The sequence below is a fragment of the Carcharhinus amblyrhynchos genome, chromosome 1 (genome assembly GCF_965287045.1).
Source record: "Carcharhinus amblyrhynchos chromosome 1, sCarAmb.v2.hapA, whole genome shotgun sequence".
NCBI lineage: Eukaryota > Metazoa > Chordata > Chondrichthyes > Carcharhiniformes > Carcharhinidae > Carcharhinus > Carcharhinus amblyrhynchos.
Genome location: NC_137324.1, coordinates 107,215,365 through 107,242,525, shown reverse-complemented (window position 1 = coordinate 107,242,525; position 27,161 = coordinate 107,215,365). Strand labels below are relative to the sequence as shown.

The 27,161-nt window shown below is 43.6% G+C and overlaps 1 protein-coding gene across 1 annotated transcript in view; it reads right to left on the bottom strand.

Moving 5' to 3' along the window:
* Positions 1-4,597: 4,597 nt before the first annotated feature.
* Positions 4,598-27,161, bottom strand: part of etnppl (ethanolamine-phosphate phospho-lyase) — a 33,548-nt gene continuing 10,984 nt past the window's right edge. The window contains exons 7-13 of the mRNA XM_080190206.1: positions 20,788-20,870; positions 17,066-17,291; positions 12,059-12,213; positions 10,671-10,760; positions 9,910-10,040; positions 7,060-7,154; positions 4,598-6,212 (exon numbers count right to left, since the gene is read on the bottom strand). Of these exons, the coding sequence (XP_080046332.1) occupies positions 6,030-6,212; positions 7,060-7,154; positions 9,910-10,040; positions 10,671-10,760; positions 12,059-12,213; positions 17,066-17,291; positions 20,788-20,870 (963 nt within the window). The 3' untranslated portion in view covers positions 4,598-6,029. The remainder of the gene's footprint in view (positions 6,213-7,059; positions 7,155-9,909; positions 10,041-10,670; positions 10,761-12,058; positions 12,214-17,065; positions 17,292-20,787; positions 20,871-27,161) is intronic.

Below are 27,161 nucleotides of genomic sequence, written 5' to 3'. Positions count from 1 at the left end.
AACTTCAGTGACAAGCAGTGGTCATTATTTTGTACCACTCTTTCACCAACAGCTTGCATTCATATAGCACCTTTAACGTAGAGGGGAGTCAGTGACATAGTGGTATTGTCACTGGACTAGTAATCCAGAGAGCCAGGGTGACATTCTGGGGACCTGGGTTTGAATCCCACCATAGCAGATGCTAAAATTTGAATTTACTAAAAATCTGGAAATTAAAAAAAAAGGAAGTCTACTGATGACCACGAAACCATTGCCAATTGTCGTAAAAACCCTTCTGGTTCACTAATGCCCTTTAGGGAAAGAAATCTGTCATTCTTATTGGTCTGGCCTACATGTGACTACAGATCCACAGCAATGTGGTTGACTCTCAAATGCCCCCAGGGATGGGCAATAAATGCTGGCTCAGCCAGCAACACCCCACATCACATTAACAAATAAAAATAACATTCCAAGTGCTTCACAGGAGTGTTAGCAAACAAAAAAAAGGATGGTTACTAAAGTTTATGATGTAGACAGGAATGTTACAGCCGTTCATGCTGGTGGGATTTTCCCATTTTCCTACTGGGTACCAAATTCTCCAACTTCAGTGCAGTGGGAGCATGGAATGAATGGCTGGTAAGATTGCGCCTACAGGTATTTGCAATGATGAAGCCCTACTGCCTTGTTTGTAGGTCAAAAGCTATGTACTCCACACCCCTTGCAAATATTTGACCTCTTATTTTGACTTCTCAAAGATACTTTCATCACAGAAAACATTCTTAAATGACGAGAGCAACAGAAAGAGGTTTAAAAAATACAGATTTGTTGAGACATTTCTCACAATAATTATTATGTGCATAAAGAAACAGAATTCTAGTGGCACTCAGATCCCAGATTGAAATATATATTGCAGATCTTGGTCTTTGATATAAACTCTTGACTCAATGTTAAAGTCATTCTGAAGCAGACACTTAATCAGTGGTTTCAGGTTCCCTCTCTATTTTGTTTCTGAGACTCAGCAGTTTTCTGCAGCAAATAGGTTATTTATAGAAATTTCTTTTTAACTTGCTGCAACAGTGTAGTCAGTGAAGGAGTATAACGCAAGGGTTCTTTTTGTACTAACCCACAATTTTTTATACCAATTGAAAGCACATTAAAGCCAAAAATGAGTGATTTTGAGTGACTGATTTACGACTAATGATAATCATCTATTCTGACACAGTTTTTGCTTACGTTTCCACTCCTTGGGGATTAAGTCACAGAGAGCTGGCACGGTGGCATAGTGATTAGCACATTCTCCCCGGTCTGCGTGGATTTCCTCTGGGTGGTCTGGTTTCCTCCAACATTCCGAAGGTGTGCGGGTTAGGTTGGTTAACTATGCTAAATTGTCCCTTAGTGTCAGGGAGATTAGCAGGGCAAATACATAGGTTATGGGGATAGATGCTGGGTGAGATTGTTGTTGGTGCAGGCTCAATGGGCCCAATGGCCTCTTTCTGCACTGTAGGGATGCTATGATTTTAAGATCATAGTGCGTTCATGCCTAAAACACAAACAGAAAATGCTGGAAACACACAACTGATTGGTCAGCACCTGTGGGTAATGGACATGATCAATCCCTTTATCAAAACTGTAAGAAATTACAGATAAACAGTGTGTAAAAATGAACAGACTTGGAAATTTGCCAGTTCTGTCCCACTGTTGCTGACTGAGTGTTTCTAATCTCCTCTTTCAAACTTTGGCCATTTGCAGTATTTGTTTTTTAGTTGCTGACAAGACCTCCGGCAGGAAGCAGGGTGTCACTTTCATTTTTGGCAGTGGTAGACAATTTGCTATAAAAGATCTGCCACCAGTTCCACACCTCAAATTCAACGGAAAAGAAAATTTGGCAGCCCACGATGACTGGCTGCATGATTCAGACCAAGCTGAAAGAGAAGATCGTCTGACCTTTCTGAATCTAAAATTGTGATATATGTTGCATGTTGGGGTTTGGGGTGCTGACTGTGCCTTTAAGAGTTTGGGACAGGTGACCCTTGGGGCAATTAGCTCCTCTCAGTGTGGGGGCCTGTTGGGCAATCTTAGGCCTGACTGTGAATGAGTGCACATCTTAAATGAAGAGTTCCCCGTGTTCAAGTTATCAAGCCTACCTTGTGATTCTTAACGCACCCTTAGTCCCTGCAGGCACAGATAATAAAAATGTCAACTGATCAATTCTCCTCTCTAATGTCCCAAGATCCACCATGTGCTAGCTGCATTTCTGATATATGTCAGATTTCTGTCAATTATTCCTTAAAATCTCATCAATGACTCCCTGGCTTGATCTCCTGAAGAACTTTTCAAATAATCAATTATTGACTAATCTGATCCAGTTACATTTTGCTTTGCTTCTGATGGTTACAAAATGGTGCTGCCAACCAGAGTTGGAATCTAGGAAATGTTGATGGAATAAATGGTGCGACCTTACCTACCATTCACACTGTGCTCCTGTTGCAGCGCTCAGGAAAATCTCTGTTCACTGCAGCAGGATGGGAAAATCTCACCAGCATGAACGGTGATAAGATTCCAGCCAATGTCTCTGCTAATGAGTTTTGGCTCTTTACCCTGTCGCTATTTGGTACAAGCTCAGAGAACTTTTAATTGACAGTCGCACCTAATGGCCCCAGGAAGGTTTTGGGGAACAGCACACCTGTGTTGGAATGCCACATCCTCATCATTCTGTCTAAAACACTCAGTTACACATCACCATTTGCTCATTTTGCTTTTGAAGACAGCAACTCATCGAATGCCGACTGGGCCCAGCACATACCATTGGTCTAATCAACTGTGCCAAATATTTTATTGCATTTGTTCAGATTGATGTCACGCTATTGACATCGTGATGTGAGGAGAAACCACTTTAGTAAAATTGTTTCAATATTACAGCACCATATCAATGAAAAGCTGGTGAACAATGTTCTGGTTTTATAGATTAAATACACACAAGGTTAAAACATTACAGCTACTTTAAAAGCTCCTATTAAATTTATAAGAGGTAGTTAAGACATTAATGATGAATGTTGTAAACTGATAAGCATTCGTACTACATTACAGCCCAACATAGTAGTCACTTACAATGTGGAGGGTGAAGAGGACTTGAATTACATGATGATAGAGAGGCTCTGGAAATAATTCAGTGTGTTACTAGATTTATTCTTTGTCTAAAAGTTTTTGGTTATTGTGGAGGGCTTAGAAAGCTGGGTCATTTTGCTTTTGAGAAGCTTAAACGTCAGGATGATTTAACTGAACTATTTAAAATGACAAAAAGACAAGACTGTGGGTGGTATTTTATGCAGATGATGGGGGGGCGTCTCATTCACCGTTAGGAGAGCTGGATAGAGCAGCACGTTGTCTCCTATGAGTAAGGCCTGCTGGTGTCAGATGAAGTGACCACAGCTGCCCTTCCACAGTGTCATGGACCTCAGAGGCAGAAATGCCACACCCTGACAGCTGCCAGCTAGAATTACCAACTGCCCATTGCAGACAGTGCCAGCAGTAGCCATGGTTGCTGCTGGCAATGTACCAGGGAAGGGGCCTATGAATGCTGAGAGACACTGAGTGAGTGAAGGGGGGGGGTGGGGGGGGGGGTGGTGGGGGCGGTCACAGGGCTTGATGATGAGGTCATGGGAGGTGGGGCAGCAAGAACAGGAACATACCTCTCAGTGGATTTCCCTCTTCCTGATACCATGTTTCCCCCCTTCCCAACGCCAGGCATTGGGTGCCTTTGATTGAGGATACCCCCACCCCCTCCTCCACACCAAAGAGCCTTAAGGGGGTTGCTTTACAGGTGTCTTGCTTGGTGACTGCCATGCCTGTTGCTGTTTGAGTTCCAGCAGCAGTGAGATAAGGTCCTTCAGTGGGTATTAATTGCCCACATGGTCTGCCTTTCTGCCTCAGATTTAATCGGGGCAGAGGTGGCAGGGTCCCCAACCTGCTAATTTGTTGTCCTGCAGCCTTAAATGCACCTGAGAAGAGGGCATCAAATTCGACTCTATGTGGTTTTAAAATTTTGCTCAGAAAACATCTTCACTAATGACAACCAATTCAGCAAGTTCAGGCCCACGCATTTTGCAGGTCATTTTAAAATTAGCTAATGGAAGACACATTTACCGGTTGTATATCTTAGTTGCGAAGTTTGTTCTGAATTCTGCCAAGACACTAGGAAATGTTTACAGCTAAGAGTGTTTTTAGTGGACGAGACAGATCGCCTTTTAAATTACGAGATTACATAAAGTGCACATTAGCTTGAGTTGCAAGAAAACATAATCCAAATATATTTAGTGTTATTTAGTTTGCACATTCCTTCACCAGTATTTTCTGGCCAATCTGGCAAACAGCAGCCAGATCTGAAGATTCCCACCACTTTCACCACATGCTCAGGGTTGGGTGGAGGGGGGCAGAAAATCCCACCCAGTGCTTCACAGACTATAGAATGTCTATTTTATCTTACATATATAGAGGAAGCATTTCTCTACTTTTAACTCAAAGCTTAGCTCATTTGAATCAGACTCCCTAATTCTTGTACACCAGTTTCTGTACAAATTTGATTTGAATTTTTGGCAAATCAACATACTTAATTAAAAAACAGATTCTAATACATAATTTTTACTCCATTTTCTTTCGCAGCTTATAGCCACGAACCAAATTGGTATTAAGAAAGGTCACTCAGTCAGTCTCAAAGTTACAACAATCTGTAATTAATTTTTACAGCAGTAAATTTTAGAAGCTAGAAATGGAGCTTTTCTGCAAACTGAGGTTATTTTTTTTAGTGGAAGAATTGAACTATTATTTGCAGAGACACATGACAGTGAGCAGATATTCTGATTGTGTAATGGCACGGCTTTTAAAAATGTTTACTGTAGTGTGTCACACAAATGTCTGAGGGAACGTGCAAAGTTTAAATTCATGTTTCCTATAGATTTCCCACATGTTATATTGTTTGTACTAACACAACTTTATCAGGAACTCAGCAGGCCCCCATATAGGATTTTCAAGCCAGCATGGGAGAACTCATAACATTTGCCTATATAAGTACCACAGAGGATTGCAAAGCTGTTTATCGAGGATGCAGGGTGAGAGCATTGATGTGCTCATGGCGCCGTAAGTAGAAAGGCTGGGCTGTCTGAAAATTGAAAATAATCCTTAGAATCTACCGCACCCAGTCTTGCACAGGAATAATGATTTCAACACATTTAGCAGCAGCATAGTGTCCAAAGGTTATCTTATGAGGAAAGGTTGGGCAGACTAGATTTGTATCTGCTGGACTTTTGAAGACTAAGAAGCATCTTGATTGAAACGTACAAGATCCTGTGAGGACTTTGACAAGTGGATGTGGAAAGGATGTTTCGATTAGCAAAAGAATCTAGAACTTAGGACCACTGTTTAAGAATAAGGCACCATCCATTTAAAATAGACATGAAGAAAACAGTTTTCTCTCAGACACTTTGAATTCTCAAAAAAAGGTGGTTGAGGCAGAGTCTTTGAAAACCGTTAAGGCAGTAGAGGGAATCCTAATAAGCAAGGGGGTGAAAGATTAAGGGGAGGCAGGAATGTGAAAGGAGGTGAAAACTGGATTATCATATTATTGAATGGTGGAGGAGCCCTGAGTGATTAACTACTGCTCCTAATTTGTACGTTTAACTGTTAGTCTTGGTAAAATAGTTCTGCAAAAAAAGTCAATAAAACCTGTTTAAATTTAAACTATTCACCAGGATTTTCCTAGGTGTTTGGAGAGGTGGAGAGTGGATTGTTGTTCCTTCCTGATTGGCTGCTGTAATAACTGAAGTTAAAAACCCAGGGAAAACTATCTAACTGTTTTTTGAGCGGGAGAACCCAGAGAGAGGTTCTTAGCAATAGTTAATAGTCAGTGTACAAATCTGTTAACATTTTTTAAAAAACTGATAAAGTGAGCTTTCCCACAGTTCTAAAACAAAGCAAAGCGCCACAGACCCTTTCAGATGTAACCAGAAAGTGACAACACGCAAGAAGCATTACATAAAAATAACTGGGCGTGAGGTTCATGTCCTAATCCTTTTGCATGACAAAGCATCATGTTCACTGTGATATGAACTTTGTTGTCTAAAAGCAACTCTGTTGTGGTGGTTACTGTTTCCATCTGGAGTCTCTTCATTCTGTAAAGCATCGGTGTAGTGCAGCTCGCCTTTGCTGTTGTTCAGTCCAGAAACACTGGCTTGAGGAGGCTGTTTTGAAACACATTTCGAAAATGAATCAACCAAGCAGGTTTTTCCCCTTCAGCTCTCACCCATGGCAATATGTGTTCAACAGTGACAGGTGGAAAGGAATATTTGCAACACTTTCAACTTCTTGCCCTTCTGAAGCTCAAGCATTTTTTGGATCAACAGTTTGCAGCAATCCACTGGTGTCTTGGAAGAGTGGACAGTCACTCGTCAACTCAGCTTGGACACAGCGAGATATCGCTAAGTATTATAACTGACACTGGACAGTGAGATATTGCTGATAAAACTGACCCCGAATGGTGGGATATCAGTGGGAAATATAAATGACGTGGATAATGGCATATCACAGAATTATAACTGACCCCCAGGACAGTGAGATGTCACTGAGAATTATTAGTTGTCTTACCAGTGGCCCACTTGCTGTCAGAGCAATAACTGAATTTAGATGACCTCTGGGTTTGAAATGGCTCTATACCAAACCACATGATCGACATCACTTATATAGGATTTAATATCCTCTTTGCACTAAATTCAGCATATGCTAAAGTCCTAACCATGTTAAGACATTTAAACCTTGTGATTGGGATAATCCAAGAAGCAATCCATGTCCATATGCAGAATACATGGGAATTAAACTTCACTCTGCTCATGTGGTTGTGTGTTTTGTTTATTGGAACAAGATTGGAAGTGGTTAACCTGGACCCCGTTTATCTGGTATATCTCAGTGGTATCAGTGTGTAGCTCAGTGATATCTCTGTTCCAGTCACCTCTGATGCTACCCTTGCCCTTAAATTCACATTGAATTGAATACCCAGGAACTTTTCTTAAATGAGGATAAGAACTTGCTTGCCTTTCTCTTGCTGCCACTGAGTGTCAAGGGTACTCCATTTTCCACTGGCTTTGAGTCTGCATTTGGAACTCCCACTCTGATTCCTTTTTCAAGATCTGCAAGTGTAAACAAAAAAGGCAAGAAAAAAGATTGCTAATTTACAAAGGTATCAAAGAAAGGACAGGAATGCAAGTTGCCCAGCAAGCCTGGTTCATCCTAATATGATGCACCCCATTCACTTCCTGGCAGTGCCAAAATAAACAGCAAATAGCCATAGGGCGATCAAGGAAAGAACTGTTCTTGAAGAGCCAATGAAATGAGCTTCCAGAGAAGATGCTGACTGGTAACACTAGTATCAATTCATCTACCTTCCTCTATAACACAAGACAATTTCTTCCACTCAAGAGACTTGTAGTTCCCTTCCGAAGGCCCACAGTATGGCAAGTCCACACACCTTGTTCTTAACCTGTTCCAGAGACTGATGATGTTCTGGGAAAAGAAGCATTTTCTGATACCTAGCCAAATTATACTGATAACCCCTAGTTCTTCCCATGCCCAACTAGGTGAAATAACCTCCCCACTTTGTTAAAATGATGAAAGGATTGAATGTCAGATCTCCCTGAATGCTACACTTTTCCAATGCAAGTTGTTTCAGGTTACCAAGTTGAAAGAAGCACTTTTGCTCGGTCCTCCTCTGAACATCATTCAGGCCCCCCGAGGCAAACTGTGGGCACCAAAACTACTGGACACAGGAGGCTAGTCTTTACCAGGCCTTTGATGATGGGAGGAAGGAGGGCTAGTAATTTGGCTGGGGAAGGCCTGAGGAGAGGGCATATTGTCATGGTGATGGGGAGGGCCTCATTGACATGGCTGCTGCTGGATGCTCAATTGAGAAATTTACAGAAGTTGGGTAGGTCGGTGGGCGTCAGTATGTGGGGGATTGCGAGATAACCCTCAATTGGTTGACACTGCCAGTAAAATAGCCCTCCCCCCAATGGGCCTTGCCACCTGCTGGCATGGGGTTGGTTCCTGCTTTCGGTCTCAACGATGCACATCTCAGTTCCAGTCCAGCATTTTACATGTGGCCGGTTCAAAGCCTCAATCATAAATGCACTTTCAGTTTTATTTAATTGTCCCAGTTGTACATCCCAATAGTTTATGACATTGGTCATGGATCTTCAATGATCACGAACTTTCCCTGCTCAGCCCTGCAGCCTAATGCTCCAAACGCTGGATGCTAGATTTTGTATCTCAGGTTGTTCAGGCTGCAATGCATCACATTGCACCTCTCTTATTGAAAAATATCAACCTGACAGAGGATGACTCTTTTCATGTGTCCAAATCTACCTTTAGTCTATTTCTTTCAGCTAAGGTTATAATGTTCCATGCAGGAATATGTATCGCACCCTGATTATAATTCTAACTAATCTCCCTATAAGTGAACGGGCAGGATTTTCCAGCACCGACTGCCACCAGGATCACGTAGTTCCCGGATCACGTAGTTCCCGACAGAAGTCAACGGGCTTTGGTTGGACCATTGAGTCTTCTGTGGCGACTCCTCACGACCACAGGACTGAAATATCCTGGCCAATCTAACCAGTCATAGAATACCTACACAGTGTAGAAAGAGGCCACTTGGCCATTGAACCTACACCGACAACAATCACACCAGCCCTATCCCTGTAACCCCACATGTTTTACATTGCTAATCTCCCTGGCACTAAGGGGCAATTCAGCATGGCCAATACACCTAACCAGCATATCTTTCGGACTGTGGGAGGAAATCGGAGAAAACCTACGCAGACAGGGTGGGAATACGCAAACTTCGCACCGACAGTGATCCAAGCTAGGAATCAAGCCTGGGTCCCTGATGCTGTGAAGCAGCAGTGCTAACCACTGTGCCATTGTGCTGCCCACTGTGCTATCCAATCAAATATCTGTCTGCCAATCCCCCACAGACTCTTGATGTGTTGCAGTTAATCACACGCTTTCAAAAGTCCACAATACCTATCTTCTGCTTACGCATTACAAAGCATTTACTTATTGCAGGATTTCTTCTATCACAGTTTAAACATTTTCTTTCCTATCACACTGCAACTTTGAAACTTGACTTTTATTAATTCATGCTTATATACAAGAGACTCTACAAATCATTGATCAGGTGCTCCACAGGACTGCAGGATAAAATTAGGAATGCTATCAACATGAAGCAAAGATGGGTAGCCATCATTAATAGGGAGAAGGGTGGACTGAGTCATTAGCTCCCAATCTCCCAATCCATTTCCCTTCCGTGTCCCAGAGGAAAGGGGAGTTAGGCAGACATGAGCTGAAACAGACAGCATCATGCTGGAAAACAAGTATAAGTAATACCCTTTTGTCAGAGTGACAGTAAATATGGTTGGCTGGACATCAGTCTGGGTTTATTCCCTTGATGGTATATTTTGGTGCTTCCATATCTGGAATAAAGAAATGTCACTCAGAAATGGAATCAAAATCTGTTGAAGCAGTTTTTTTTATTATGACTGAATTTCCTTACACAGGCTTCCCCTGCTCCAAGGGATGCATCAGGGAGCTGTCAGTAGCTGATCTGCCCCTCCACAATGTAATGACACTGGGCAGATTCTGTCCTTTCCTGCTGGCGATATCTCCCAGTCCTGCCAAAGGTGAGCCCCTGTGGTGGGTTCCCCAGTAGTGGGGATGGGCGAGCCACAGAAAACAACGTAGACAAAAGCGAGACAGGACAATCCCACTGGTCAGTGGTGAGGCGCCTCCAGATAATATGCCTTGGGGTGGAGGGGGATCGGTGGGGCGGGGCGGGGGGGGATGCTGAAAATCCCATCTACCCACTCATTTTCCTATTGTATAACATACCTGAGAGAATTCCGTCTATTTTCTCTACCACAAACTTGGCATTCTCCATTGTGAAACACATTGGTGGCTTAAATTTCAGCACATTCCGATGGGGTCCATCAGCACTCAACAAGATATTTTGTTCCTTGAGCCTGTGGGAGTGAAAAAAAACAGGGTTTACTGCATTAAATAAGGGGAGTTTTTTTCTTTGAAGCCTTATCCCTCACAATACCTTCATTCTCTTCAATCGTGGCCATACCGCTCTCTCTTCTATGTCCAACTTCATTCCCTCAAATCCAAGGAATGCATCTGGTGCTCAATGGATCTAGCCATCTGATTCCTCCACCCTAGCACAACCCGTGAGTTATCGTGGGGCACCCTTTCAGTACCTGAAGTTTGCCAGCGTCACCGAAAGGGGAATGGAACCTGACTTTGGTTTGGGCCTCACATCAGCATAAGTGGGCATCTGGAGTGGGTGCTCTGTTAATGTGGCACTGCAGTGGTGAGCCTCCATGACATCCATTGGCTGTTTTAAAATATCAGCTCAATCTACTGGCCAACAACATTCTGGATTGATAGCCAAGGTATGAATTGAAATTGTTGATCAGTGTTGACTGACATCGGAAATAAGAATCAATCCTCCACACTGCTCACTGACATTTGGTGCCTTTCAGGCTATTGCTGCTTTTATTTCACACAGCCAAGTCTTGTGGCTTTGTTACCTCAGGTTGTTATTAACTCTTAGAAAAATAAAGGGTTTTGGATGCTTTCTCACTCTTTACCTGTAGATTACATATTGTGCTTCTGCCACGGCTGGTGTTCTCTTCTTACGATCTTTAACCAGGTCAACGCCAATAAATAATCCTACACCTCTGCAGTGAGAGAAATAATATTTAAAAAAAAACAGAATGTTTAACCATAAGACCAGATCTACCAGTCATTTACAGTATTCAGGAATTGTGCAGAATACTCCCCACACACACACACCCCCTCCCACCTGGGGCAGTGGAGGGAAACAATGTCTGAATGCAGTAAGGTGATGGTGATTGCTGGGTGATGATCACCACATTTCCAGGTTATTGGTTCCTCAGGGCATTCTAGGCCTAGCCATCTTCCGCTACCTCACTGACCTTTCCCAAAGTTTGAAAGGCAGGAGTGGAACTTTACACTACTGATTTTGACATTTGGATCCATTCACAATTCCTCTGATGAAGCAGCTCATGCCAGCCCACAACAGGATAACGTCAGACCTGGTTTTGTAAGTGTCGAATAACATCTACACTACTTAAAACCATCTTCTTCCAAAGAAGCCCAACCAATTCTCCTTTGCTTTCAATAGCACATTGATCACTGCTATACCTACATCAATGGCTTGGGCATCCCACCAACTGGAAGTCTATTTGAGCTTCCATTGAACATCCTATCGTGAATGTGGCTTCAAGAGCAGGGCAGAAGCCAGGGAGTTTGTCAGAATATGGGTTTGAAATGTTTAGTCAGTTTCTCTCTCTCCACAGATGTTGCCAAACCTACTGAGTTTAATCACTATTTTCTGTTTCATAGCAAGTGACATCCTGACTCCTAAAAGGCTCACTATCATCTATGAGGATTGAATCAGAAGTTTTGATGGGACATTTGCCAGATCTGGATGGGTTCAGTTCCACTTAAGTGGCTCATCAACATCCAGAATAGAGCAGTTCCTGTCATTGGCACCCCTACTGCTAGACTCAACATTGTCCAAAAATAGTCCACCAGATTGCCTGGCAATATTTCTTACATATCAGAGTAGGTGAATAACCAGCAATAATGGGTCTCATTATTTATGGGGAACAAACAGGGGCAGTAGGGGTCTGTGCAGGGGGAAGAGCGTAATTTTGCATTTGGGAACCAGGTCTCCTCAGGTACTCTCAAAGTTGTGTGGCTGGACATGATTAACTTTTTTTTGGGTCTCAGTTTCCTAGGTGCATGGAGCCTCATTTGTAAGCCGGCTGCAGAGCAGGCAGGCCTCCTTAGGATTTTTTTGGTGTTTCCATGCAACTCTGTGAAGAACTCTGCTACCAATCAGTGGCTGGATTATGTTAAGATTGCAATCTTCCACTTCTCAGTTACCCTTTCTAATGGGGTTTAGATTTATAGACATACTGCTAGCAATTTCAATTGTTAAAAACATTACCTGATATCCCCAATAAGGTGATGTTTGGCTTGCTGCTCCCTCAGTAAATCCATCAAGTAATTTCCTACTTTAGTTGCATTACTACTGAGATCCTCCTTCTTGATGATGTTCAGGACTGCCAGACCAATAGCACACGACACTGGGTTACCTCCAAACTGAGATATGTACAGGTAGGTTAGATTAAAGAACTCTCCCCCCAAAACCAAAATGGAATTTGAAACATACAAATACTATATCACAAAAACAAAGTTACTAAATGCAAGTGATACCTCCTCACAAATCTACATGTATTTTCACAAAGGAGATATTTTAACCATGTCAGAGCAAAAGCAACAAAAACAGAAGTTAACTGCTAGATCATTGTATGAAGCATCATTTTTTAAAAATAATTATTTCCTGGCGTGTGAGCTTCACTGGCCAGACCAGCACTTGTTGCCCATCCCTAACTGTCCTTGAGAAGATTGATGATAAGCCGCCACCTTGAGCTGCTGCAGTCCATGTGTTGTAGGTACACCCACAGTACTGTTAGGAGGGAGTTCCAGGATTTTGACCCAGAGACAGTGAAGAAACGGTGATGCAATTCCACGTCAGGATGGTGAGTGTCTTGGGTGTGGTGGTGTTCCTATGCATCCCCACCCACCCCACTAACATGCTGTCCCCCCCTTGTCCTTTGAGGTGGTAAGACATCCCAAATTTGGAAGGTGCCATTCAAAGGAGCTTTGGTGAGTTGCTGCAGTGCATTTTGCAGATGGTACATACTGCTGCTGCAGTGTGTTGGTGAGAATGTTGAAGGTGGTGTCAAATGGGCTGCTTTGTCCTGGATGCTGTCAAGCTTCGAGTGTTGTTGGAGCTGCACTCATCCAAGCAAGTGGGGAATATTCCATCACATTCCTGACTTGTGCCTTGTAGATGGTGGATAGGCTTTGGGAAGTCAAGAGGTAAGTTACTCGCCGCAGGTTTCCTAGCCTCTGACCAGGTCTTGTAGCCACAGTATTTCTGCGGCTTCCTCCTGCTTCCTGGGCAAAAGGTTCTGAGTCCTGTTTAATTGACCTGGACCCTGTCCACTATAGTGGCACCAACAAGTGAGTCCCTAAAAGGAGCTGCAGAGTTCAGTTTTGTAGTCCTCCCATACTTAATCACACCCATCCCAGAAAGAACCAATCTTACTTTTGATTTTGGAAGGCTCCATTTTACCTGAGTGTTCAAGTGAAGTTGCACCTTTATTACGGGACAGGGTTCAACCCTCCCTCACTCATTCTCAGCATGTCTGATTTACGTGGAGCCTCACGGTGTGCAGGTAGAGATGCCAGCTATTGTTCTCCAGCCTCCCCGCTAACATTGGATCCTGTCACTGTGGTGGTGAATACTGCCACACTCCTCCACAAAGTCCATCACCCCCAAGGCACCCACCCCATCTGGAGGCTGTGTGCACCATCACTTGCAGGTGTTAACCCCCTCTCCCCAAGCCCATGAGCATTTCACATACCCTCCCTTAATATTATGTTCTCTATCTACGGGCAGCAGATACCCCGCTGTAACCTTCACCATATCCTCTGCAGCCCAATACAGAGTCAGCTAAGCCCAGGGATATTGACTGTAGGACACCACACTGTGCATTTTCCTGTGGAGCGCACACTCCCTTACCCCTCCTTGCAGCCGGAGTCCACCATGCTTCCAACGACTGTTCCTGCTACATGCCCACTGCTCTTCTGCACTCTCTCATTTCTTTGACTTTGAGGTTCACATAGTCCCTGAACTCTGTCATCTGTGGTTCCTTTCCATTTCACAGTAGGAATGTCTGCACTCTGACTCCTGTCAGCAGCCCCTGAACTTAATCAGGACTAAGGACAACAGCGACCTTCACAAAGCACTTTAGCTCCAACCGGTTTAGCGTTTGTGCAAGCCGTCCTTAATGTACACACTAACAGGCACTAACCCCATAACCTGAAGTCTGCATGCATCTACTTCCAGTAATACATGCACTGTACCTCAGACCCACTTGCTTGTCTGCACGTCATGTGGCTTTGCTGGGGCCCAGCTTCACCCACCCCGCCCACCCCCTTTGATTGGAAATTCTCATCCACGTTTTCAAATCTCTCCATTTCCCCCATCACTATAATCTCCTCCAGCCCTCGGAAATATTTCCATTACTTTAATTCTGGCCTCTTGAGCATTCCCATTCAGAGTATCCAATTCTGCTGCTGCTGCTGATGGCCCATAGAGCCTCATGAATGTCCAGTTTTGAGTGATAGATCTGTTGAAAATATATATCATTTAACATGTTGATAATATCACACAACACGATAGAGTGTATCAGGACCTTGTCTCCACAAGGACTGTGTGGTGTCACTCCTACTGATACTATTGGGTACAAATGCATCTAGGACAGGTATGTTGCTGAGGAAAATGTCAAGTAAGTTTTTCCCTCTTGTTGGTTCCTGAAGTGGATAACCCCACATTTATCCACATTATTCTGCAACTGCCATGCATACGCCCTCACACTCAGCTTGTCCAAATCACATTGAAGCATCTCTGCATCCTCCTCAACTCACCCACCCAAATTTTTATCATCTGCAAATTTGGAGATAATACATTTAATTCCCTCTTCCAAATCATTAATATATAGTGTGAACAGTTGGAGTCCTAGCACAGATCCCTGCAGAACCCCACTTGTCACTGACTGCCAATTGGAAAAAAAACACATTTATACCAATGTAAATGTATTTTTGAGCACATGACACAGAGAGTTTCTGATCGCATACTCTCATCACCACAAAGACCCAATTCTCCACCTGACTCCAAGTCAGACTTTAGCTTTTTACACCATTCTAATGAAGCTCAGAAACAGTGCTTCATCCTTCGATCAAGCACTTTGCAACCTTTCAGTCTTTATGATTAATTCAATAATTTCAGATCATAACGTCTGCCCACTTTTTAATTTCTTTTGTGGGCAGAGTTTCTGTCCCCTCCTCCCAGCAGAGTGTTTTGTGACATTGGAGGTGGCCCACGATTGGCCAGTGGTGGGATCTTCCAGTCCCGCTGCTATTAACATGGTTTCCTGTTGTTTGCAACTTACAAGATAGATTGGAAGGAGGCACTCAGTGTTAAAATGGGCAGTGTGGGCTTGTAGGGCCAAAGGGCCTGTTTCCTGTGCTATGTTGTTCTTTGTTTTTAATCTGCTTTTAGCTCCAATATTTTAAATCTGCTCTTATCTCCTGTATTCTACCCTCCATAAAATTGAGACCTTCCAAAACTCTGCTGTCTATCCTTACTCTAATCATAACCTGTTCACACAATCTGTGCGTGCTGACCTACAATGGCTCCTTGCTAAGCAATGCTTTGATTGGAAATTCTCATCCACATTTTCAAATCTCTCCATTTCCCCCTATCATTATAATCTCCTCCAGCTCTCGGAAATATTTCCATTACTTTAATTCTGGCCTCTTGAGCATTCCCCAGTCTGAGTCATTTTACCATTGGTGACCATGTCATTACCTGCCAAGGCCTGATATGCTGGCACCCCTTTCTAAATACCTTCATCTTCCTTTCAAACACATTTCTTTGATTAAGCTCCACACCAATACTTCCTAATTGATGGTAGTGGTTCAAGAAGGAAGCTCATCACAATTAGGGATTGGCAATAATAAATGATAGCCTAGCCAACAAAGCTCATACTCCCATGGCAAATTTTTTAAAAGTGCATCAAACTTTATATGATATCGCTCCTGACAAGCACCTGGGGACATTTTAACCATATGACGGTGCTAAATAAATGCAGGTTGATATTGTTGACTTAACATTGACTACTCTGTTTTGTAGCTCAGCTGCATAACCAAGTACAGAATCCTAAACATCTAATGGTGGTCAGCTTGAGAGAACAATATTAAAATAAGACTTGTACTACGTCACCTCTCTTTGCCAGTCCATATCTAATTTCTCTAACTAAACACAAAAAACTTCTTATGAGCACAAGGGATATTTTCAAAGACTGAGGAGACAGGGAAAGAATTGCTTTGACAGAGACACAGATGACACTCCCACAGTTTAACAGCAACTGTTATTTCGGCTACAACTAATTGAGTTCCTTGCACTGTCAGTGACATTTTCTCCTGCGAACCCACTTTCTGTGGTAATCAAAACGCCCTACAGAACAAAGGTTAACTGTATATTTTAAGATTTTTCAATGAGTCAAGATGGTGAAACATCCTCTACAGAAAAGAAACCCCAAACAATCAGGCATTAGTTACTTTCCAATTTAAGACTCAAAAATTATTCAAAAGTTTCCTTTGCATAAATGAACTCTTCATTTAACATTGAGTAACACTCTGGCAATATTCAGAATCCACCCGCACTCCTCCCACATGCAGCCCCTAGTTTCCTCCTCCTATTAAGAGCACAAAATCTCACCGAGTTTGGTATTACAAAGAGCAGGCAGTTTCCAGAACCTCACCCACTCTAAAGCTGAGCCTAGAAATAACAGAAAATGCTGGAAATCTCAGCAGGTCTGACAGCATCTGTGGAGAGAGAACACAGCTATCTATGAGCCTGGATGACCCTTCATCAGAACTGGCCAACGCTCTGATGAAGGGTCATCCAGACTCAAAGTTGGCTCTACTCTCTCCACTGATGCTGCCAGACCTGCTGAGATTTTCCTGCTTTTTCTGTTTTTGTTTCAGATTCCAACATCCGCGGTATTTTGTTTTATCTGGAAGTAACAGTGTTAGCATATTATTCAACAAGCCTATGACTACAGTAGATATCTGTAAACGTGCACTTTCTATTGGGGTGGGAGAACAGAGTCCCTGGACAACAATCAAAAACAGCAACTCTTAGTTAATGTTTCTATGCCCTGATTCTACAGTCAACTATAGTGGGCCTGTCACTAGCCGAGCTAAAACCAGTAGCTCAGGCTTGACCTAGAATCAGGCCCTTCAAGCTCCGGGTGGCCCTGATTTAAACATGGAATTCTCCAAAGCTTTTAGTGAACTAGAATCTTCACTAACTTACCGTATTAAAATATTCAAGCCCAGATGCTCCAAACGCTTCAGCAATTTCCTTGGTTGTGACCACACACGACATGGGATGGCCATTTCCGATGGGCTTGCCCATGGTGACAATGTCTGGAACAAAATCTTCTCCTTGCAACTGGAAGGCCCAGAAATGTTTTCCGACTCGGCCAAAGCCCACCTGAACTTCATCGGCTATAAACACTCCCCCCACATTATGCACGTATCTGCAAACAAAAGCAGCAATCCAGTTCTGCAAGAGGTAACAAGCCACAAGCAGCACAAACAGATCCTTTGTAAAATTAGTTTATAGGAAGTGTGCCAGCTACGGATTGGTCGCTTTCTTCAGATCATCTATTAGAAGAATATTTTAACTGTAAACAGTGATTTACAACTGAACCTCTGAGAAACACGGAGGTGGACTTAGATCTGGAATTTAAGGGCCAGATAATTGAAGAGTTTGGAAGACTTTGTGGATCTTTAAAAATGGCAGCCAGGACCTGGATGTCAAAGTCCTGCCCTCATTTTCAGCAGGTCCATTTCTTGGCAATAAGGGAAGGTGGTGGGCTGTGCTTCATGCAGGCAGGAAATGAGGACTTAGCAGGGCCATTTGAACTCAGTGTGGAGTTCAAACAGACTCCATTTTAACTGTTGCAAGAGTCACAAGTTGATGAATTATATATAAACAGTCTTGAAGGGACAAGAAGATCTGTGTAACTGTAATCAGTTTTTCAAATGTCCTGCTTTGTAGCCTGAAAAAAACAGGCTGCAGTGGTCAATGAGAGTTTAAAAACACCCTCTTCTTGAACTACTTTGTTTGACAGGTAGAGAATGGAAAAAATAGAAGCATCTGTTCATACTTTCAACAGACATTTTCCCCAAGGGTCATCACAGAGTCATCATGAGTGCTCTGGTGAATTTCAAACGCTGCAATTAACTCAGCAGGGGTTTCTGCAGTCAACTTGACTGACAGCTTAAAGAAGCTATGAAAGAATTAACTTTCTTTGATATAGGATCTGAATAGAAGTTTAGTTTTACCAGAAATTAACCATTTGTGGAACCAAAAAGCTTTGAGTAGATTTCATGAATGTAAGTTTTTTCATTATCAAGTGTGCAGGAATATTAGATTGTTAGATGTTTATTCTTTTCATATCCATATTGCTCCTGAGACCTGGTCATGGTGGATATTGACTAAATGATTATGGAGAGTATCAGAGGCCATGAGTGAGGGCAGATGGGGGACATGAGTAGACATGGAAGGCCATGGATACTGTCTGGGGAAGTGAGAGGGTGCGAGGACTATAAAGCCTAGCAACATCTAAAAAACTGGGACTAGGTCCCAGAGAAGTAAGGTGTGCTTCTTATCAGCTCACCTCCGCACTCACCCATCCCTGCGGCCAGCTTCTGGCGTCAAAAGTCCCAACTCCATCCTGCACCTACAACCCCAACCCCAGCAAATTCTCAAATTGAGCTACCTCCCTCAGTAGCTAAAATTCAACGCTGAGTATGCAATAAATTGAAATGAGAGAAATTTCTCATTTGGATTCTTTGAAGCTTTCGCAAGAATTAGGAACACCCACCTGGATTTCCAGTCTTGGGTGTGTTTATGTTAGGGAGGGAGTGAGTGTGGGGAACACGCAATTGGAAATCATTGGTCTGAAGGATTGGAGGGAGACTGGAAGCATCCATGGGAGAGCAGGGCTGAAGACCTGAGACACCTAGCCAGCCAGTTCTTAATTCAAGGTGGATAAATATGGGGCATGCAGCCTCATTGTAAATACTTAAATTCACAACTTTTACCCTGATCCCTTATTCTACCTCTGAAAAAATGAGGATTGGATTGGGTTTTGAATTTGTAAACACTTTACCTTCCCACCCAATCCAAAAAACACATTTCTACTAATTAAAATTCCACCCATGTATTAGAAGTGCTTTACAAATGGAAATCTCCTGCTACGACATTACTTTGACTATAAAGCAATGTCCTCCAGAAACAAAGGCAGTTTTTATTCTACACCTGCAATCGCACTAAGAAATAACTTTCTTTTATAAGTCCAGTAAAGAAACAACAAATCATTTTCCTCCTCCAGATTTGTGTTTTTCCTTCAGGGGCCTTTTCATTGACTCATCAGTTTTTGACGAGCTGGGCTAACTTCTCAATGAATTATGGATCACGGTTCCTCAAAGGATTCGTGAACCATGAGGGAACCTTTTGAACCCTGCCCTTTCATTCAACTCAGTACCAACTCAGGAGTCACATTATGCATCCTTGGCTGAGAGCCCAGGCTGATAAAGGATTCACTCAGATTCTGTTTTGAAGCTGGAGAGAACTGTCGACTTTGCTTGTTTGACATTAAGTGATTAAATAAACTTCCTGTGATGTGATCTCTTTTTGCCAGTATCCCAATATTTACTATAGAGTCTCTACAATGCAGAAGGAAGCCACTCAGCCCATCGTCTCTGCACTGACAAGTGTCCAACCCAGGCCCATAACCTCACATATTTACCTTGCTAAGACCCCTGACACTAAGGGCAGTTTAGTACGGCCAATCTACCTAACCTGCACATCTTTGGACTGTGGGTGGAAACCAGAGCACCCCAAGGAAACCCATGGAGATGCGGGGAGAACATGCAGACTCCACACAGACAGTGACCTGAGATTAGAATTGAATCCAGATCACTGGAGCTGTGAGGCATTAGTGCTAACCACTGTGCTGCTCCACTTGCACTAGATTAAGTTTTTAAGCCTCAGTTATTGATAATTGACTGGTCTGTGGGATTGACACTTTTATTTGGTTTTAGGAAAAGCAGTTGGTTTTCAAAACAAGATTATAACAGTGTTTTTTTTTTCCTGAGCAGGTCATCATCAGTCTTATTACCAAATTGGGTGTGTGGTATTCACTGGGTGAATGGGCATGGGAGGGCCATTAGTTGGCATTGGTCTACAAGAGGCCACTGAAGGATGGGGGGGGGGCATGAGTTTCTATTGAGACGTGGAGAGTGGATAGGGGGTGAGGGCCCAAAATGTTACAAATACAACTGGAACGAAGATCCAGGGAACCATGCCAGACCTCTAAAGCAGCTCACCTCCACAACTGCCTGTCCCCGTGACTGCCCCTGCTCTGCTTCCCCCCTCCTTACCCCACCCCTGATCATGCCATTCAGGGCCCTTTCCACTGAGGCAGCTGTAGTGAACTGGGAAAATTCCTTTGCAAGCTACATGCCCCGGTAGTAAATGTTCAGATCCATGTTGTATGTTTAATCTGCAGACATAGAACGGGTTGAGAGTTCTCTAATTCAGCTGCAATATCAGAGTGAGGCAGAGCAGAAGCCAGGAAGTTCCTGGAAGGAATGGAAGAGAAAGAAAGCGTAAAGGTGCACTCAGATTGCTCGTGAGATATACTGAGCAGCTGGGTCAGAGGAGGCTGTGATGGAGGCCTCAGGAGAGATTATTTACCCTGTCTCTCTTTCCAGACTTTAGTCTATAAAATTGAGAAACACAACATGGCAGGGGACAGCTTTTCCACAAGGTAGGTTAAAGAGTATGTAAATAGTACGTATAAATTTCAAATGATCACACCCAAATTAGTGGCCAGATCACTGCATTTTAAAAACATCATCCATTCATATTCTGGGGAAAGATAGAAGATTTTGATTATAAAATAAATTAAAAGCTATATCAGGTCTTCTTTTCTTAAAGAGAAACACAAACTATGTACCTACTGTGCCACTTTCTGGAAGTAGCCAGGTGGTGGAATTATTTGACCTCCGCAACTCTGCATGGATTCAGCAATAAAGGCAGCCATCTATATAAAAGAAGATGACATGAATACCACACATGTCCAGCTTGCACTGTGCTAAAAGGAATTAAATAGTCAGTGCTTGCATTGACAGCCAGGGGATAGAACAGTTAATCACTCCAAGTCACTTAAACAAAAGAGCAAGAACATTTGAAATCACTGGATATCTTCAACATACTCTGCAAATCAAAGTAATCCATAGTTTCTTCAAGGATACATTCTCATTTGTAAAAACATATCGGAAAGATCTTTACCTAGGGTTGAAAATCCACTGGCTCCTGCCACCTTGAATGTGCTGGTTGATGTCTCCCAAGTTGAGGGCCCTGGGGCTGTACTTGTTGGAGGTTAGAAGGATAAGGGGGGATCTTATTGAAACTTAGAGGATACTGCGAGGCCTGGATAAACTGGACGTGGACAGGATGTTTCCACTCGCAGGAAAAACTAGAGCCAGAGGGCATAGTCTCAGGCTAAAGAGATGCTCCTTAAAAACAGAGATGAGGAGGAATTTCTTCAGCCAGAGAGTGGTGAATCTCTGGCACATTAGTTAGCACTGCTGCCTCACAGTTCTGTGGAGACCAGGTCATTGAGGGTCTTTAAGATAGAGATAGGTTCTTGATTAATAAGGGGATCAGGGGTTATGGAGAAAAGGCAGGAGAATGGGGATGAGAAAAATATCAGCCATGATTGAATGGTGGATCAGACTTGATGGGCTGAGTGGCCTAATTCTGCTCCTATGCCTTATGGCCTAAGTAAAATGTCTTTAGGCACTGTTTCAACAAAACGTTAACTGCTTTTCAGTGGAGTTTCAACCCCTGACTGGGTTTGCACATGTTGTTATGAAGAGCAGATCTGTTAGCAAGAGTGCAAACATTTCACATGAAAGGTCAAAGGCACAAAACATAATGTGCTTCGTTCAAGGCTCCTTGACAAAGAATCCATTTTAGTGCATTTTACTTGTTCGCTTCCCTCACCACACAAGACAAGTTCTCTGTCTGAACGTGCAAAGTTGTCAAATATTAGGTAAAAAGTTACGAGCGCTCCCTGGATATTACAGTTGCACAGTGGATGGTCCTCCTGGAAATAAACCACGTCTCTGGCCTTGGTGAGGTAGTAAGAGAGTAAGTGAGCAAGCTGGTGCTTCAAACATATTACTGCACAAAAGCCACTTGCACATTTGGCACCAGCTTTTACTCTCTCTTCGACTGGCCAACATCATGGCTACCTGCAAAAATATCCAACGAAAGGGAAAGAAAGAAAAAGAAACTATCCATTAGTAAAGGAAAGTATAAGGGCATGATCTACCTAACCTTCTGGACTGATGGTTCGGACAAGTGATTTGGCATGAAACTGTCCAGTCCAAATTTCCACCTTTTGCATAACAGGTGCTGGCAGAAGTGGAACCACTAGTGTCCGAGTGGATCAAATTGGTAATTTGTGACTTGCAACAAATCACTTGCCCTGCTGATGAGGCTGACTCTATTTACAATACATTCAATGTATCAGGACATGGACAAGGGAATTTCCTCAGAGCTCCTCTCACTCTGTCATCATAGTAAGAAGTCTCACAACACCAGGTTAAAGTCCAACAGGTTTATTTGGAATCACGAGCTTTCGGAGCGCTACTCCTTCACCAGGTGAGTCACCTGATGAAGGAGCAGTGCTCTGAAAGCTCGTGATTCCAAATAAACCTGTTGGACTTTAACCTGGTGTTGTGAGACTTCTTACTGTGCCCACCCCAGTCCAATGCTGGTGTCCGTCATCATAAGCTTTGCCAGAAGTGGGACGGAATTTCCCACCGGAGGTCTGGCGGGCTTGCACAGATGTGAGAGCAGGAACAGCTCTGAGCTAACCCCCAGATAGTAAATTTATTAGCAGCACTCTGTAACATAAGAAGTGGGCAGTCCGGTCCAACTCTTTCAATGATATTTCAAAGGCCCAAGGCACACATCAATCAGAATTTTTGAGCACTAGAATTCCAGTTTGACAGCACAAAGAAGAAATAAATTTATGTGTTATGCAACTGGCTTGGCAACTTGCTATATTTAAGACAAACAATGGAAGGATGAATCGACACAGGGATTGCTGGCTTTCAGGGTTTCACATAAGTGTATGGCGGCAATTAGAGAACCCTCCCATTCTCCACAGCGGCACATTGGTTAGCACTGCCGGAGACCTTGGTTTGATTCCCGGCTTAGGTCACTGTCTGTGTGGAAAATGGCCTCCTTCTGCACTGTACTATTCTGTGATTATGTGAGAAAAGAGCAGCTTGGGACAGAGTTGGTAGCACTGCTACCTCACAGTGTCAGGGTCCCAGGTTCCATTCTAGCCTTGAGTGACTGTGCAGTTTGCATATTCTCCCAGCGTCTGCGTGAGTTTCCTCCGGGTATTCCAGTTTCCTCCCACAGTCCAAAGATGTGTGGGTCAGGTTGATTGGCTGCGCTAAATTGCCCCTTAGTGTCCTGGGATGCATAGGTCAGAGGGATTAGGGGATAAATATGTGGGGTTACGGGGATAGGGCCTGGGTGGGATGGTTATTGGTACAGACTCGATGGGTCGAATGGCCTCCTTCTGCACTGTAGGGATTCTATGATTCCACCATGAAATCCACTTCTTCCATGTTTTCTATCAACTTTTTCTTTCAATTCTCCAAGCTTCAGGGGAACTTGGAAACTTCCCAATCCATGTGATCATGTTAAGCATGAACCTTAACTACCAACAATGAGTTTTAGCTCCCCACCAACTCAGGAAAATACTTTCCACTTTGACAACTCTTTTTTCTGTTACTCAACTTTGATTGATGTGGGAAAAGCAAATTACTGCAGATGCTGCAATCTGAAACCAAAAAAGAAAATGCTGGAAAATCTCAGCAGGTCTGGCAACATCTGTAAGGAGAGAAAAGAGCTGATGTTTCGAGTCCAGACGACCCTTTGTCAAGGGTCAGAACTTTTAAATGGGAAAGAGATTTCTGTTGGACCAAGACAACCCAAGCTCATTTCGCATTACACCTTTCCAGCTAACACAGTGAGCTGACTTCCATCCCATTAGACGGCACTGCTTTTGCTCCCAGCCATCATGGAAAGTTCGAGGTGGCTCTATCAAATGTTGCAAGCTGCCAGCTCAGTCACATTACAACATAACTGTACAACTTTGTTGTACTTCCCTGCCAAAGCAACTTTTATCAAGGACCTGGGTTAATCATTGATGTTTACAGCCACATTTTTCATCTTTTTAAAACTTTCAAATCTATTTCATGTCACGGCGTCTTTGGTAAATGAACAACTTGGTCCCAGTAAAAAATAAGTAGGAGGAAATCTTTTTGCAAAAAATTATACTTTGGAGAAGTAAAATGTATCATTAAAGGCCAGAACTATATGCTTGTCATTCTGCAAGTGAACATATGTACAGTGGGATACAAGAAATGACCATATCAATACTGTTCATAAGTTTAATAACCTAAAACAGTGTTCCTGCTTCAGCTCAGAAAGCCATGAAAACAAAAGGAGATGTTTTGAATCTCATTTACTCCAAGGTAATTTTGGATTCTGATGCAAAATCCCAGCTGGGCAAAATTAATCCTGATGTGGGTATGCCGGCGTTGGACTGGGGTAAACACAGTAAAAAGTCTGACAACACCAGGTTTTAGTCCAACCTATTTATTTGATAATATACTCACTAGCTTTCGGGGTTACCCCCTTCGTCAGGTGAATGGAGAGTTCTGGCCTCAGACAGAGCATATAAAGCACAGACAGTTTAGAGATTACTGATTAAAATGCGAATCCTTACACCTAACCTGCTGTTCAAGACCTGAAGTGGCTGATAATGTGAGTGGAAGGAGCACTGATCACAGTTTAAAGAGATGTGTATTGTCTCCAGACAGTACAGTAAGTGAGGTTTTGCAAACCCAGGCAAGTCATGGGGGTTACAGATAGTGCGACATGAACCCAAGATCCCTGTTGAGACCGTCCTCATGTGTGCGGAACTTGGCTATCAGTCTCTGCTCAGCGACTCTGCGCTGTCGTGTGTCGTGAAGGCCGCCTTGGAGAACGCTTACCCGAAGGTCAGAGGCTGAATGCCCGTGACCACTGAAGTGTTCGCCAACAGGAAGGGAACAGTCTTGCCTGGTGACTGACGAGCGATGTTCATTCATCCGTTGTCGTAGCGTCTGCATGGTCTCCCCAATGTACCATGCTTCGGGACATCCTTTCTTGCAACGTATCAGGTAGACAATGTTGGCCGAGTTGCAAGAGTATTCACCATGTACCTGGTGGATGGTATTCTCACGTGTGATGATGGTATCCATGTCGATGATCCGGCATGTCTTGCAGAGGTTGCTGTGACAGGGTTGTGTGGTATTGTGGTCACTGTTCTCCTGAAGGCTGGGTAGTTTGCTGCGAATAATGGTCTGTTTGAGGTTGTGTGGTTGTCTGAAAGCAAGAAGCGGGGGTGTGGGGATAGCCCTGGCGAGATGTTCGTCTTCATCAATGATATGTTGAAGACTCCGGAGAAGATGTCGTAGCTTCTCCGCTCCGGGGAAGTACTGGACGACGAAGGGTACTCTGTCCACTGTGTCCTGTGTTTGCCTTCTGAGGAGATTGGTGCGGTTTTTCGCTGTGGCGCATCGGAACTGCTGATCTATGAGTCGAGCACCATATCCTGTTCTTATGAGGGCATCTTTCAGGGTCTGGAGGTGTCTGTCACGATCCTCCTCATCTGAGCAAATCCTGTGTATACGGAGGGCTTGTCCATAGGGAATGGCTTCTTTAACATGTTTAGGGTGGAAACTGGAGAAGTGGAGCATTGTGAGATTGTCTGTGGGCTTGCGGTACAGTGAGGTGCTGAGGTGACCGTCCTTAATGGAGATGCGTGTGTCCAAGAATGCAACTGATTCTGGGGAATAGTCCATGGTGAGTCTGATGGTGGGGTGGAATTTGTTGATATCATCATATAGTTGTTTCAGTGATTGTTCACCATGAGGCCAAAGGAAGAAAATGTCATCGATGTATCTAGTGTATAGCATTGGTTGAAGATTCTGTGCAGTGAAGAAGTCTTGTTCGAACCTGTGCATGAAGATGTTGGCATATTGAGGTGCAAATTTGGTCCCCATGGCTGTTCCATGTGTCTGGATGAAAAACTGGTTGTTGAAGGTGAAGACATTGTGGTCCAGGATAAAGCGGATGAGTTGTAAAATTGCATCTGGAAACTGGCAGTTGTCAGCATTGAGTACTGAGGCAGTCGCAGCAATGCCATCGTTGTGGGGGATGTTGGTGTAGAGCGCTGAGACATCCACTCCTCGTCACAATGGATGTCTCAGCGCTCTACACCAACATCCCCCACAACGATGGCATTGCTGCGACTGCCTCAGTACTCAATGCTGACAACTGCCAGTTTCCAGATGCAATTTTACAACTCATCCGCTTTATCCTGGACCACAATGTCTTCACCTTCAACAACCAGTTTTTCATCCAGACACATGGAACAGCCATGGGGACCAAATTTGCACCTCAATATGCCAACATCTTCATGCACAGGTTCGAACAAGACTTCTTCACTGCACAGAATCTTCAACCAATGCTATACACTAGATACATCGATGACATTTTCTTCCTTTGGCCTCATGGTGAACAATCACTGAAACAACTATATGATGATATCAACAAATTCCACCCCACCATCAGACTCACCATGGACTATTCCCCAGAATCAGTTGCATTCTTGGACACACGCATCTCCATTAAGGACGGTCACCTCAGCACCTCACTGTACCGCAAGCCCACAGACAATCTCACAATGCTCCACTTCTCCAGTTTCCACCCTAAACATGTTAAAGAAGCCATTCCCTATGGACAAGCCCTCCGTATACACAGGATTTGCTCAGATGAGGAGGATCGTGACAGACACCTCCAGACCCTGAAAGATGCCCTCATAAGAACAGGATATGGTGCTCGACTCATAGATCAGCAGTTCCGATGCGCCACAGCGAAAAACCGCACCAATCTCCTCAGAAGGCAAACACAGGACACAGTGGACAGAGTACCCTTCGTCGTCCAGTACTTCCCCGGAGCGGAGAAGCTACGACATCTTCTCCGGAGTCTTCAACATATCATTGATGAAGACGAACATCTCGCCAGGGCTATCCCCACACCCCCGCTTCTTGCTTTCAGACAACCACACAACCTCAAACAGACCATTATTCGCAGCAAACTACCCAGCCTTCAGGAGAACAGTGACCACAATACCACACAACCCTGTCACAGCAACCTCTGCAAGACATGCCGGATCATCGACATGGATACCATC